At 39.3% G+C, this 14883-nt stretch overlaps 1 protein-coding gene across 2 annotated transcripts in view; it reads left to right on the plus strand.

The window, feature by feature from the left end:
- The window catches only part of LOC127974411 (ras-related protein Rap-1b), a 41925-nt gene that overhangs the window by 22240 nt on the left and 4802 nt on the right, over positions 1-14883 (plus strand). Inside the window, exons 2-5 of one of the 2 annotated variants that reach the window (XM_052577646.1) lie at positions 4007-4086; positions 11130-11202; positions 12146-12198; positions 13692-13832. In XM_052577646.1, coding sequence (XP_052433606.1) covers positions 4030-4086; positions 11130-11202; positions 12146-12198; positions 13692-13832 — 324 coding nt within the window. In that variant the 5' untranslated portion in view covers positions 4007-4029. The remainder of the gene's footprint in view (positions 1-4006; positions 4087-11129; positions 11203-12145; positions 12199-13691; positions 13833-14883) is intronic. The other variant, XM_052577654.1, reaches the window with a different exon arrangement.

Raw genomic sequence — 14883 nt, forward strand, 5'->3', positions numbered from 1 at the left:
ACTGCTTCTTTAACTTTTGTTTTGGGATAAAACCAGGTCTCTCAGCTTAAGTGTGTGTTAGGTGGCCCGCTTAAGCATACTTAACTTGGGCGTAAACATAACACACACAAAATGCTGTCAAACCACACGGATAAACACATTTACATATGGCTTTGAACTTCCTCTCACATGTACATCTCTACACTTGTTTACCTAGCCTAAAGGCCTTCTGTTGTTCTTCAGCTAACTATAATCTTGTAATCCTACCATGAAAAAAAAAAAGCTTTCTATAGATGTGAATAAAGCTATCTAAATGTAGTACTTTTAAGAACGTTTTCCTTTTAGAGTGTTTTCTTCTTTTCTGATGTCAAAAGTTTATCTAGGTCATTAGCATGCTGAAACACTAGACTTTAGTCATCCTTGAGAGGAAGATCCGAATCGTGTTTGCTCAGTTTTGGATTCTTCATCACTTTGAAAATCCTCTTACACAGCATCCAGGGACCTTGCTGGGTTAATTACTAGAGGGATGCATTGTGGGAGAAAGATCACGTCACAGACGCAATGTGCCGGTTCATTTTTCAACAAAGTGTAGAGCAGACGTGTAAGGAAACTCTTGAATATTGTGAAGATTCCCATCAGGACAGCTTTAAGAGGACTCCACGGTTTTCTTACTGAATCGTGTTTATTCTGGGTGCGTCAGAGGTCAGGGAGCGTTTGGGTCACGCTGCATGTCTTTCGCTTAGTCACACTTACAGAAGATTGTAGTCACTCATTTGTTTCAACCCTGTGTCTTCCTCGGAGTCTCAGAGATATTTTGAGCTGAGCTTGTCGTCACTTGGCTTTATAGCCCAGAAGAGGCGTGGTGTGTCAAAAGAAGGATGGTTTGAGAAATCAAGTACCATTTCCTGTCATAATCCACCCTGTCATGTCACAATCTTGCGTAAATATTACCATGGAGAACTGCTCAGCTACACCTCCAACTCCCACAGACATTATGACACCAACCACAGGCCTCGGCAGCCCTTAATGTTTGTGTAATGCACTGAGATGCAGTAGTACCAATGTTTTCCCTGAGTAATGTTTTGCAGTTTATGACTAATAAATTCTTATGACTTATAATTCTCATTAACAAAGTCACAAATAATGCCAGATCATTAATTTTTTTTCCCCTTCTTATCTGCTCGTACACTATTCTAATCTATCAAGACCCGCTATTTGAATTATTAAGGGGATAGTTAACTTAAAAATGAAAATTCTTTGTTGATAAGGCTCGTTCAAACCAAGAATGATATCTATAATGATAATATATATTAACTATATTATTTATAATAACCATACGTGTCCACACAAATGGACGACAACGTCATTCTTTTGTTTGCCGTCAAACGGTCGCAAAATGCGGCAAATAATCCTACACGACAATAATATAGTGGTTAAGGTACGTACATGTCTACACTGTACTTTGATAATGCAACTAAAATAGGAAAACTCCACATGTCTTAATTCGGATAGTGTTTACTTCAACTATGACTTATTAATTATTATTATTATGACTGATTAAGGCAATCAAAAATTTGTTTACATGGTAGATTCTTAATCGTATTAAAGTCGGAGTTTTGTTGTCCATGTAAACGTACTGATGTAACCGACACTTCATGGAGACCCTAAATATCAACCAATGCCAACTTGTGGAAAATGGCCAGCCAATGTCCCCTCTAAAAGGGGTCAAAAACTTTGTAGACTCGCACTAAAGGATCATTTAAGAAAAAGAAAAAAAAACTGGTTAATATCAAATAATAGTAGCTGCAAGAAAAACTATCTTGGGTCTTCTTTTGTTAAAATATTGTGGGTTTATAATGCAATTACTTCTGCAGACATGCACGCGCACACACACACACACACACATTCAGTCCCACGCATCTATTACCAATTGAGAACATGATCCAGAATGGCCCTGAATGCTGCAATAAAGATAATTTCACAGCGATGTCTCATTCCCACAAACCCCAGATTCCTCTGCTTCTGTGATGTAAGCCTGTAAACCCCTGGTGACTGAGGACTTAATTGACAACCAGAAGCATATGTGAAGATCTAATCAGACTTTTCCCTCAGAAAACAATGTGTATTTCTATTCAGAAAAGACTACATCACACTGTTGTGAAGACGCACATAGATACAGTCGGTTTGACCCCATCAACCGCTACTGTTTTTGCTGCTACTTTCTTTGTCGGTCTCATTTCAGCTACCAACTGCGAGAGTCACTAATAGTGTTTATGAACCATATGTGAAGAAGAATTAGATCTTCAGAGGTTACATTCACCTTTATATTTGCTTTCGCACATCTGTGCTGACTCCATTCTCGACTATCACACACTCATACGTCCATTTAAAAGATGTTTTCCATTTTTGCAGCATATTCCCATTTGATAGAGCATCTTATTCTGTCACCCTCACATTTCTCACACATTTAGTGTTTTCCACACAATTCTCCTCTCCCTCCTGCTCCGTCTCCCATTCCCTCTATACTTTGCCAATGTAAATGGAAAGCGGAGCATTCGATGACAGCGGAGGATTTGGTCTTCAGCACTGATCTGTTGTTGAGAGGGAGTGCAGTGGGCTGGGGCAGCTCTCATTCTCAGATACCCTCGTGTCTATTGCATTAGATGTGAGTAAGTGGTAATCTCTTTTATCAGAGCGTGGTCTCGCAGTCAGTCTGGCTCCAGATTCAGCCGTCATGCCCACTAAAACCCAGCGTGCTGGATCTGATATGGGCCTCCTGTTTTCCCCTGTAAACTCATTGCTCTGTGGTCTCAAGCCTGGCTGGAATGAGGGAAATGAAACCCACAGATGTTTGGAATTGTATTTATTTATTTAAATGGATGGATTGATTGATAGGTAGGTTGGTAGTATTTCATATTATTTTATTGTTATATGAAGATGATTATTATATTTTAGGTGTTTCACACTTCATTTTATAAATGTGTTCCATGACCTCTGCTTTTTTTTTCGTTCTCCCTTAAGAAAAGAATGAGTTCAGGTGAATCCCGAAAATGCAAGTTTGATTCGGTGTTCGTAAACTTAGTCAGTTTATAATGTAATGGAGGTACAATTTCCGCGGTTTCCACAAGTGGCGCGAATGTATAGCGAATGTTATCATAAACTGTCCGTCCGATTCTTATGGAGCAAACTAGTTACAAAATGTTTAATAGCTGAAAATTTGGTTCAAAGCTGAGGTATGTTGCTCCACCCCAAAGGGATGCCAATGTTTTTTACTATGGTCAAGAATTTCGTACAAACTATGTTTTGATAACGCTATCATTTGCAATGCATGGACCATGCATTCATAACGTTTGTGCACATAAAGTGTTTTTCTGACCCAAGCTACGGCACATTCACATACTATGTGTTGCATGAGAAAGACAGAAAGACCCAAGAGATGGGGTGTGTGGAGCAGTTCACATCTGTCTATGTGTGTGTGCATGATGTGTGTCGTTTATCTGAGATCTGTCAACCCCACCACAACGCTCTTGTTCCACTCTCTTCTTGCAAAGGAGGAAATGGCATGAATGCACAACTACATGACCTCAAACCAAATACCTTCGTGGGCAGCGCGCCCTTACGTGTCAAATGATTGATCTTTGTGAGGTGTGATAAACGCAAAAGCTGAAGTTCACTCACAATTGGTGTTGTCAAAGGAAACTTTACATTCTAATTAATGAGTGGGCAGGAGTCTTAAGGGTTAGATACTTCATAGTAATTTCACGCTGGTGGCCTTTTTGATAGCTCAGAACTTGAGGGCAGACCACAAGTCTAAATCCCTTTTGTTGCTTGATTGACTCCAGCTCTTAGCTTCAGGTTATCATTGAAGTGCTACAGTGTACTTTTCATCAACTAACTTTTTGTGTGTTCAAAGTTGAATAGAAATGAAATAAAACCATATTGATTTTCCTTTGAGTAGCTTAGCTGCTTGTATGAAATTCTGACTGACAAAATGTAGACTTATCTTTTTCTCCTGTTTCTTCTTCAGGTAGTTAGCGGACACACTGCACAATGCGTGAATACAAGTTAGTAGTCCTCGGATCTGGAGGTGTCGGCAAGTCTGCGTTGGTAAGTGGATGACAACTTTTCCCTGCCTCCTTCCTTTTATCTCTTTTTCATGCCGTTTCATTCTCTACATAAATTCAATTTTCTTGTTTATCAAAAATGCAGACCTGGTTTTATGTTTATGCTGCATGATGCAAAACGTAAAAGTCATTATAACCTGTGATTTATTGATGCAACAAATGGCTCATTTGTAATGGGTTTTATTGTTTTTATCTTGTCGCGCCGGTGTTCTGACCTGGACACACATCACAGTATGACAAGGGGCGTAACATTTCTGTCACATGCTTGAGGCATTCGACCAATCACAACACGCTGTAATACATAATGTTGTTGTTTTCTTTTACCTTAAATGGCATAAACGCATTTCATTACACCCAATGCACAACATAATGTTCTTTTTAGCAACAGTTAAAAGTAAAAAAGTAAATGCTGATATTTTGTTAGTACTTTGTATATGATAATATCACAAATAATCCAGTGGTTATAACTACGTATATTGTTGACATTTCAACTTAGCAGGTGGCAGTACATCAACTTAATGCCAGCTGGCACTTGTATTAAAGTGGAAAAGAGATGATGACCCAGTGTGTAGTTAGAAATCATGTCAGAGATGATGATATGGGCGAGACAGACTTGCTGACCCTGAAAAAAAGTTTTGCTCATCAGTGTGGTAGTTATATAGATTCCATAAAGACAGGGTGATAGACATCCCTGTCTACAGGAAGTGCTTATCAACAGTAATTCCTTTTTGTACAGTTATGGTTACTCTCACTCTCTGCCTTACTTCACTTGTATTTTGAGTGATTCATTGGCAAATAAAATAGAAAAAAAAGATGAGTTTGACTGTTTGACAGCCAAACCCCCCCCCCCCAACAGATTTGAAAATCTGTATTTGTCATTGGTTTAGGCATTTAAAGAATAGTTTGCCAATTCTGTGATCATTCCTGACGTAAAATGTTTTTTTTTTTAAAAGGGGTCATGTGATGTTGCTAAAAAGAACGTTTATTTTGTGTATTTGGTGTAATGCAATTTTACATGAATCGCATCGATTTTGACAAAGCTCATCATTCTAAAACAGCGAGGTATACACTGATTGGCCAGCTATCCAGTGCCTTGTGATTGGCCGAATGCCTCAAGCGTGTGATGGAAGTGTTACACCCCTTACCATACTGTGGTGCCGTCTCCCAGCACGATGAGACAAAACCATTAAAACCCATTACAAACGAGGCATTTGTTGCATCCAGTGGGGACATAATTAATGATTATAATGACTTGCACTGTCTGGAATCCAGAAGTGGAATCCAGAAAATTTTAAACATTAAAAACAGGAATTTTGAAATAATGAAACGGAATTTGGGAAAAAATGATTTCATGGGGCCCTACTTTTTTTTTTGTCTTTTACGGCATCTCCATTTTAGGAATCCCCACATATATAACAAATTACATCTTATATTGGGAAAAAACATAAATCCTCTGAAGTGTAGAGAAACTGGTTTCCCCATTCCCCGTCCAGCCATGTAACGTCTCTGGAGAACATCTGTCCCCAGTCAGGTCGATAAAGGTTGTGAGAACCAAACTGGCCTGTGGTCGGTTGCGGTGCCCTTTCTGAGCCACTCAAAAACCACACAGCTGAGTCATTGATAAAGCGAAATGACTGTGCCTCAGTGCATTGGCATTTGCTATTCAGTCAGCATAATATTATGTCAGAATAGCATTTTAAAACCACAGGTATTTCGGCAGCTCTTCTTCAAAAATTACAGTGGGTCAATAACGACAAAACCCTGTGGAAAATTTCTGCTGCGTGCTCTTAGCTTTAAGTTTCCACATTTACCCTGAAGTTTAAAAACGGAGCGGTTTCCTCATGGATTGTATCTTATGATTGAGGTCACCGTTTGCTTCCTTAGCTCATTAGGACGCTAGTACACCACATGTAATACCGTACGTCCCACTAACACTACTTTGACCTAATTTGTTCCATCCCAGTGAACTCAAATGGCTCACCCATTGAAGAGCAGCTGCAATGGCCTGACCCACTCACCTCAGGGTTCAACAAAGAGCCCATTGGCTGTATGTGTGCCACAGGGTGTGAGAACCATCCGCCTCCATCCTCTTCCCTCTCAGCGTAGACTTTTATTGTCCATTAACTCTAATTGGGCCACTATGGATGGGTCTGGATGAAATGGCCTTGCAGAGTTAATCGTGTCGTAAGTGCATTCACATTAAGCCCCTGTCCTGCTCCATGCAGACAGGGAGAAAGAGACAGGTCTGTAAAATTAGATCATTACTGTGTTGGGGTCAAGCTGGTGTCCTGTAATAGAGCTGTATAGACTGCAGCAAGGGCCAGCCACTTTATAAGTGGCCCCACAAATCTTCCGAAAAGACACATACATGACTTACAGGAATGAATGAGCTAATAGTCTTTTAAGGAACGGTACATTATGTATTCAAATTGCTATTCACTTGTGTTTGAGTTTGTTCGAACTAGATGCACACATCAACACTGTGAGTTTGAGGTGGGGCTTCCTGTCGTCTCAACCAATGGTAGATGGGGAAGTATTAAGGGAACCTGCATTGATTATTATTATTATTATTAATATTATTATTATTATTTTTGAAAACCGTTGTGCTGCTTAATTTTGCTGAAAATGTTTATACATTCTATTCTCAGAATTGATTGAATAGATCAAAAGAATATTATTTTATTTGAAATGGGGAAACTTTTGTACCATTCTAAATATCTTTCACGTTTGATCAATTGAATGCATGTTTCCTAAATAAAATGGGATAAACATCTCAATGGTAAACAGTTAAATGCACTTGCATTTTAAATAATGTTCTTTACTATTATGCATCATGAAAATCCACGGTTGGTCCACCTGGAAAAGTTATTCTTTATCACTACAAATTAATGTATCAGTTTGATACAATGCACAATGCACAGGTATTAGTGTGATTTTAGTGTATGGCTCAATTTACACCGTAACAGCGCAGGAAGAAACCACACTGTGGTCAGTCAGTAACTATATCGGAAGTAATGGGTTTGTCATATGGCCCGATGGCGAGGATTCACCATGGCCTTTGATTTCTGCGTTCTGGCTTAGAGGTTACTTGTTTGTGTGTGTTCATGGTTGTACTACACCCTTGACTACGGCATCTAACACAAGCGAGTTGGGCCGTTCTCAAACATTGACTCGATCTGTCTGCTTTGAGGAACTGTTGCATCACCAGGCTGCGCCGTGTAAGTTTATCTGTCAGATGAGTTGCGGTAGTCCGGGAGGGAGTACAGAGGATCGGACCGGAGCGACAGGGTCGGCTTGAGCTGTAATGATGGATTGCCAAAGCTAACACAGAGAGCCCATCTGCCTGCAGGCAGGAGCGGATCCACTCAGATGGCCATTGTGCTGCTCAATTCTGAGAGGGAATGCACATGCTAATGTGTTGTTGTTGCTCATCGATAGCCTAAAATCAAAAGCCGGCTTTCAACTCAAATCTCATTTGTAGTATCACAGTGTTCCGACCAGGTTCAGCGGCTTGCAAGCGGGTGCTAGGCGGTCTATGGATAGTTTGAGAGAAAAGAAAAATATTTAACAGTTTTTCTAGTTATCATGTAAACTTAAAGCGATACTCCAACCCAAAAGGAAAATTCTCATTAATCACTTACCCCAATGTTGTTCCAAACCTGTAAAAGCTTTGTTCGTCTTCGGAACATAATTTAAGATATTTTGAATAAAGCTGGGAGACTTGAGACTGTCCCATATACTGCCAAGTAAATAACACCATCAATGATGCACCGTTTCTAAATGTATTTATGCTTTGATTTGAAAGAAAACCGCTCATTCTTGTGGCGTGTCTGACACAGAAGAGCATACGCAGCATACGATGCTGTGGAGAGACACAGAGGAGACTGTTGATAAAGGAATTGTTGAATAAAGTCATTATTTTATTATTTATTTGCATAGAAAAACTACTCTCATCACTTCATAACGTTACAGTTGAACTGCTGATGGCAGATGGACTGTTCTTTTCATACTTTTCTGGACCTCAACAGTGTAACTTACTTGGCAGTCTATGGGACAGTCTCAAGCCTCCCGGTTTTCATCCTAAATATCTTCAATTGTGTTCTGAAGACAAACAGACATGGGGGTAATGATTAATGACAATTTTCCTTTTGAGGCGGAGTATCCCTTTAAGATATGCTAATTTTCAAAATTGTATTTATTTACAAATCTTATTGGTTTTACAAATTAAATGGAATTGAAAGTGTCTTAATGCTATGTTTATACATCTAACATTTACTCTGATAGTGGCTAGAAAGGAAGTTATATTTCCAGATAACATTTTTCTTAATTTCCTTGGACAAAAACAATGGAAAAAAATATATATTTTCTTGTATATATAATATACAGAAAGAGAGAGATACCTTATTTTTTTAGATAAAATGCCTTGTATTCTCTAATACCCAAATTAATAGTGTAATGCAATAACAAACCCCTTCTGTTTATTAATCAAAACAGATTATGATAAGATCTTTTTTTCTTTTTTTTTTTTTTTAATAAGCATGACCTTTACAAATCCTTTGATACCCATCATCTCCATAATTTTTGTTGCTTTTACTTGAAGTGACTGCTGGAATATCTGCATGCTGAGCATGCCTGTGTGCATCTGATCTAATCATTGAGAGCAGGGCAATGCATGCGCACACACACACACACACACTTCTCTCTTGTTCACACATCCTCACTGCTCTTTAGTGGAACATTGTAATCAGTGGCCTTGACTGAATTTACATGCCTTGTTTCCACTTCTCTCTCCATATATGGAATATTTTTAGCCTTCTTTCTCTGTGTTAGTGTGTGTGTCTGTGTGTGTGTGTGTAGTAGGTCGTAGTTCAGAGCTGCTGTAAGGAACGGAGCCAGGAAATGTGTGTGCGTGCATTAGAGAGGCACTAGTGTAAACCAGCCAGAGAGAATGAGGAACATAGCTGCAGGATAAAAGTCTTCAGAGCATATGTGCCAGCTGACTCTCGTGCACATGGTCTGGTCTGTCTCAAGCACATCAGTTCAACTCTGCTGCATCAGCACACATCACCTCTCCGGGGCCGCTCCCAAACCCCGGGTGTCCTCACCGCTGACTTCATGCCCTAACCCTCTTCCGAAACAGGCACACATGCACAATGTGGCCCAGCAACAGCCTAGAGGTACATCGGGCTGATGAAGTGGGAGAAAGACATCAGGAATAGTAAGAGATGGTTCACTGCCACTGGGATTCTCAGAGTGAATCCTTGGTTTGCAAAAAAAAACATTATCCATGGATTTATAGCTAAGCAGGGAACTAGTGAAGCAACATCCACTTGAGGAAAGAGAACAAGGTGTTTCCACATGCAGACATCGGCCTTTGACATTCACTGCTGAGACATGCTTGCACATTGTTCATCCAAAAATTATAATCAGCAACATTTTTTTCCACTATTTTTAAAATGTGAAAAGTGTATATATATATAAAAAAAATTGACATTTAACAACCTGAACAAACCTTGCCTTTAGACACCTTTAAGAGACTTATTGACTATATATATTTTTTATTTTTTTACGTGCCTACATGTTGGTTCATGTTTTTCAGATATTAATAAGCAGTGAAGCCATTGTTTTTGTAAGAAACGGTAATCAAATATTATGCTAAACTACCAAGTTTTTTTATATAATATAAATTAATGGTGTTTTTAAGGTATTTTCTTTATAATAAGGACAGTTGTCGGCTTTTTTTTTTTATATTCATGCCACCTTCCCATAACGCATTAAAAATATCATAATTCAGAAATTAAAAGCATTCTCATCCTGTAAGAGTTATATTCAGGTCAATGAATTCATATTTATGTATGCATTTATGTCCAGTATTCACTCATTTACTTATTGCCGTTTATATCAATCTATCTTTTTAGATAGATCCAGACACACACACAGAATATTCATTTTGGGTGAAAGATCCATTTGGGTGAAAGATCCTCTCTAATCTTTTCTGTTAACTGGTCTCTTCTCAACAGATTTCTACCAGAGACTGCATTAGCTGCCCATAATTTCACAGCACACAGGCACTCATCTAAATTCATGATTCTTTCTTCACTCGTCATGGCTCTTGTTTATTTAGTTCGCGTCTTTTTTTTTTATTCACACAGAGGCATTAGGTAAACAAATGATCTCTCGTTGACCAGGACAAAGCCTGCTGTATGTGACGAGTGCTCGTGCAATGAGATCACTCGTACCTCGTGACTCCCATCACCTGCCTGCGCTCCGTTTTCAGTCTTCTCCTCTCCCCTCTCATCAGGCTATTGTCTTCCTCTCACAGTTGATCAGCATCTTAATGGTTGTTTAAACCTGTATGTGGATCCCTGTCCAAACCGAGCTCTCATTAATGAATCCAGGCTGGGTGAAGTGCAAATCAAAGGGGATGATCAAAGGTCACCCGAGGGAGCTATGAAGGCCCTGAAGCCCCCGAAGCCCCCACACCTGTGGGCTGCATCGCATGATTTTCACACTCTCCGACACCCATGCACTTCCAATGAATTCACTGCAGAGCCAATCGCCTTTAATTCGGCCATTTGTTTCAACAGAATTGTTCTTCAACCCCCAGCGATTTTCTCGAAACCCCTTGGTTGTCATCTATAAATCGTTCTATGTTCATGGCGGTAGTTAACTGCTAGGTAACTAGTATCCCAGCAACATCGGAATGCTTTCTGATCCTCAAACAGTGAGTGCAGGTTTCACTCTGTGGCCTTTTTCAATGTGAAGTGGCCATTGCTCTTTTCATATGCACACCTATGCAGTTTTCAGGGCAAGGAGAGCGATAATGACATGCAGTGGCTTGTTTATGTCATAAACCGATGCAAAACCTCGAAGAGTCTTTCAAATGGAATTCCCCGTCAGCCACTGGAAGTGAAAGTCATTTAGCACTGTGTCAACATGCTCTTGTTTGAGTATCGTAGCATTTAATGGCCACGGTCTTTTCTCTTTGTTTTCCCCTCTCTTCCTTCTCTCTCTCTCGCTCTCCAGACTGTTCAGTTTGTCCAAGGGATCTTTGTGGAAAAGTATGACCCCACAATAGAAGACTCATACAGAAAGGCAAGTCCTGCATCATTTTTACTGTGCATAAGTTGTCAAACCAATGTCTTTTTAATGGGTTCCAGACTCGAAACCCAATTTATTGTTTTCTGACCTTTTCCTAGCCCAGCACATTCTGTACAGTAACACATGAAAAGGACTTATCCAAATATAGTCTGTATATATATATTTTGTTGTTGTTGTTGTAGGAACCATGAAGTAAGCCATACTGCTTTCATAATTAAATACCTCATGTCATTTATTTGGACTGAAAAAAAGTTGAGAAGTAATAGAGACTATGATTTGACATCTCACATTTGCTATCTCTTATCTCACAATGTGGACATGTTTTCTGTTACGACAAATAAAGTCGTCTAATATCCCACAATTGCGATTGTGACATGATACTCTTATGAGATTTTATATCTAGGTGCAGTCACATTATTGAAGTTTCTGCAGAATTTCACAGACAAAAAAGATCCATTGTCTATTGTTAATATCACAATGCTGTTTAAAGCACAGCTCACACTGAGGGAGTTTAAACCAAGCAGTTTTCTGTAACCTACGTGGGAAAATCTTTCACCCTCACATGAAATAAATAATAATATAACAGTAAACAGCTGCACATGAGTTCAATTCTATATTTATGTCCCAAAGTGTTAAACTACCTACAGTTACACAAGACCCAAATGGTGCAGCACTTTGCAGGAAAACTAAATGGCTCCCATTATAATCAATGAAGCTGTCTATAATCAATGAACTGGAAACACCCATCTGTGACAGTCTGCTGTGTATTATATAGATTTCTGCGTATGTCAGAAATTTTTTCTTATTTTTCATGACAGAATCTCTCAGTTGGGAAAGTTTAGCACCATATATCTGATCTTTTTTAAATACTGAAGTTGCAATACTTACTGTAAGTCATTTTGTTATTGATTTTGATGTTGTTTCTCTGTCTTTGCAGCAAGTGGAGGTGGATGGACAGCAGTGTATGTTGGAAATTCTGGATACTGCCGGAACGGTAAGACAGTCCGTGATCAGAACTTTCTTTTAATTACATACGGATTACATTAATACATGCATCTATGCATTTGAAAGATTCAATGATTTTTCAAGCCAGTCATACTGTTACATGCAAATGGTGTTTAAATGTCCCCTGACGTCACCGCCAAGACAAAATCTTGTATGGAAGCTACCAGCATCAGTATACAGTCTCCCGTGTTAACTTCTAACTATCAACCTGGAGATTAAATGGATGGTTTGAATCCAATGGCATTTGAAAACCTCATTCAAAAACATTTTCAAATCTATTTTTTTTGTAGTTGTTGAAACTTTCTCACAATGTAAATCAGTCACAGAGTGCTGTGCCGATTGTGTGTCTTGACTGTAGCACAGCTAAGTGTGTTACATTTGCCCCTGGTCTCCCCCTACTGTAAGTTAAATGATAAATAAGTGTGTGCGTGTGCATCCTCGTGGTCATCCTCGTCTCATCCAGGTGCAGGAGATTAGAGAGCGATTTTCAGCCCTGTGGGGGATAAGGGAATATTTCCAGTTCCACGAGCCCCTGTTTTACAATCAGTTGTGGTGACAGATGGTGAATGTTGTCCTTGGGCTCTCTGCCCCAGAATGGAGTCACGGTCAGATGAAACGGAGCCAAAAAAGCTGAGAATATTCCTGTCAGAGCTGTAAACTACAAATTGGCTACAGTTTTTGTACAGTAGGACTGGGACTTGACAATATAGTGCTAGTTGCAAAAAAAGGAGACTCCAAAACTCAAACTTAATTGAATCCTGAAAGTGGGTGAGTTGAAACCACAAAGTCAATGACTTGTTGTGTAATGCTGAATAAACTGCAAATGCCATACAAGTATTACGGCTGTTAAAATGAACATTCGCTCACCTTCATATTGAGCCAATCTATGGAAAAGATGTTTGGGAGAATGATCATGCTGCTCTTTTTCTTGTAATCAAAGTAAATCGTGACCAGCAGCTTTCAAGCTCCAGAAAGGATCAGAACATTTTAAAAATCTCTTCATGGAAGAAAGCGAGACTATACAGTTCTTTGAGTTTGTTTGTGTGGATTCCTCCCCCACAAAGCCTGAGCTCGTGCCCACTCACTAGCACATTTAATGAGACTCTAAAAATCATCATTTCTCCTCCACAGTCTTCTTTTACTAGACATATCACACGTTACTTTTAACAGCCATCTTCAGTCCCCACGGGTTTCAGAAGCTCTGACCACATTCAACACACTACTAAACAAAGTTTAACATCGAAAGTGCCTTTGGCCTTATTACTTTCACACCTTATCGGGTCACTTGACATTCAGCTCATATCTGAGTCAAAGTTCACTATGAACCACATGTTTGGAGAGTGATTCTTCACAAAAAAAGTTCTCTGTGCTCACTATGAATGTTATTTTTTTGTAAAAATTGTCTGTCGGTAACTCCACTTCTCCATACACTATCTGACCACTTCTCTTCCTCACTTCACCTCCTCTTTCTCTCCCACTCAGGAACAATTCACAGCCATGAGGGACCTGTACATGAAGAACGGCCAGGGCTTTGCACTAGTATACTCCATAACGGCACAGTCCACCTTCAACGATCTGCAGGACTTGAGAGAACAGATTCTGCGGGTCAAAGACACGGATGACGTGAGTCTGGTCCAGCACTCCATTTCCACTCCAGAATCTCAAACCGTCTGCCCTGCCTTTACCTTTCATCTCACCCTGTGAGCCCTTATGCTTGCCATCGTCAATAAGGGTGACCTTTCAGCTGTGAAGAGGCTCGTCTTTGTTGACATGAGTACAGAGTTTTTCTCTTTCAGTCAACCTCTCTCTGTTTGACTGTTCTGGATGATGTTCTAGAAATAGGGATAATGATGATCCCATTTTTTTTGTTTGCAAAACCATATGAAATTAACATTATCGTAATCATAGACGCTAAAAATCAACAACTTTAATTGAAAATGATCGACTTAATTTGCAAAAATAACTACAGTATGTGAGAACGTGCCTTCAGATGTAGTGTCTTTTGTCACTAGGCGTATATTGAATTTGTTGAGAGGAAATGAATCAGTGTGAAAGGTGTGTGTGTGTGTGTGTGTGAACTCATTCTAAACGGTTTCTGAGAAAGATGATAGTGTGACGACCTCAGTTGACCCGCACTATATCTGTCCACTTCCTCAGCTCAGCTGATTTAACACAGGACGTTTCAGTTATTTATTCTGCCTGGGCTACTTGCTTTGGGTTTTTTTTTTATCGTTTACACAATATGTCAGTTTCCTTGTTGGTTTTGAAAGTATCTGCTGAAAACAACAAAAATGCAAATGCTGTGTCTTATAGTTTCACTTCTGCTATCATATCTGGACTCTCAGTTGAAAAACTGAGAGTTGTGTGGGAGTTTTTAAGCTGCGTTCATGGAGTTGTATGCAAATATACTTTTTTTTTTTTTTTACTGTATCTTTTTCAGTTACAGTGGCCCCCTAAGAATGATTTCTGCTAATATAGCTACACAGTTTCAGCTAATGCCTCTAAATAGCTCCCTAGATGAAAAACATATAGAGACGCATGGAAATAGTGACCATGTAAATTTATATTTTATATCATTTTTTTCTATTATAATCTGATCGGTTGCTTTATTACTTCTTAGTGGTGTGCTGAAAAATGCAAATGAATCTGCTCTTCTCAAACAGACAATGACTTG

The sequence above is a fragment of the Carassius gibelio genome, chromosome A4 (genome assembly GCF_023724105.1).
Source record: "Carassius gibelio isolate Cgi1373 ecotype wild population from Czech Republic chromosome A4, carGib1.2-hapl.c, whole genome shotgun sequence".
NCBI classification, from domain to species: Eukaryota; Metazoa; Chordata; class Actinopteri; order Cypriniformes; family Cyprinidae; genus Carassius; species Carassius gibelio.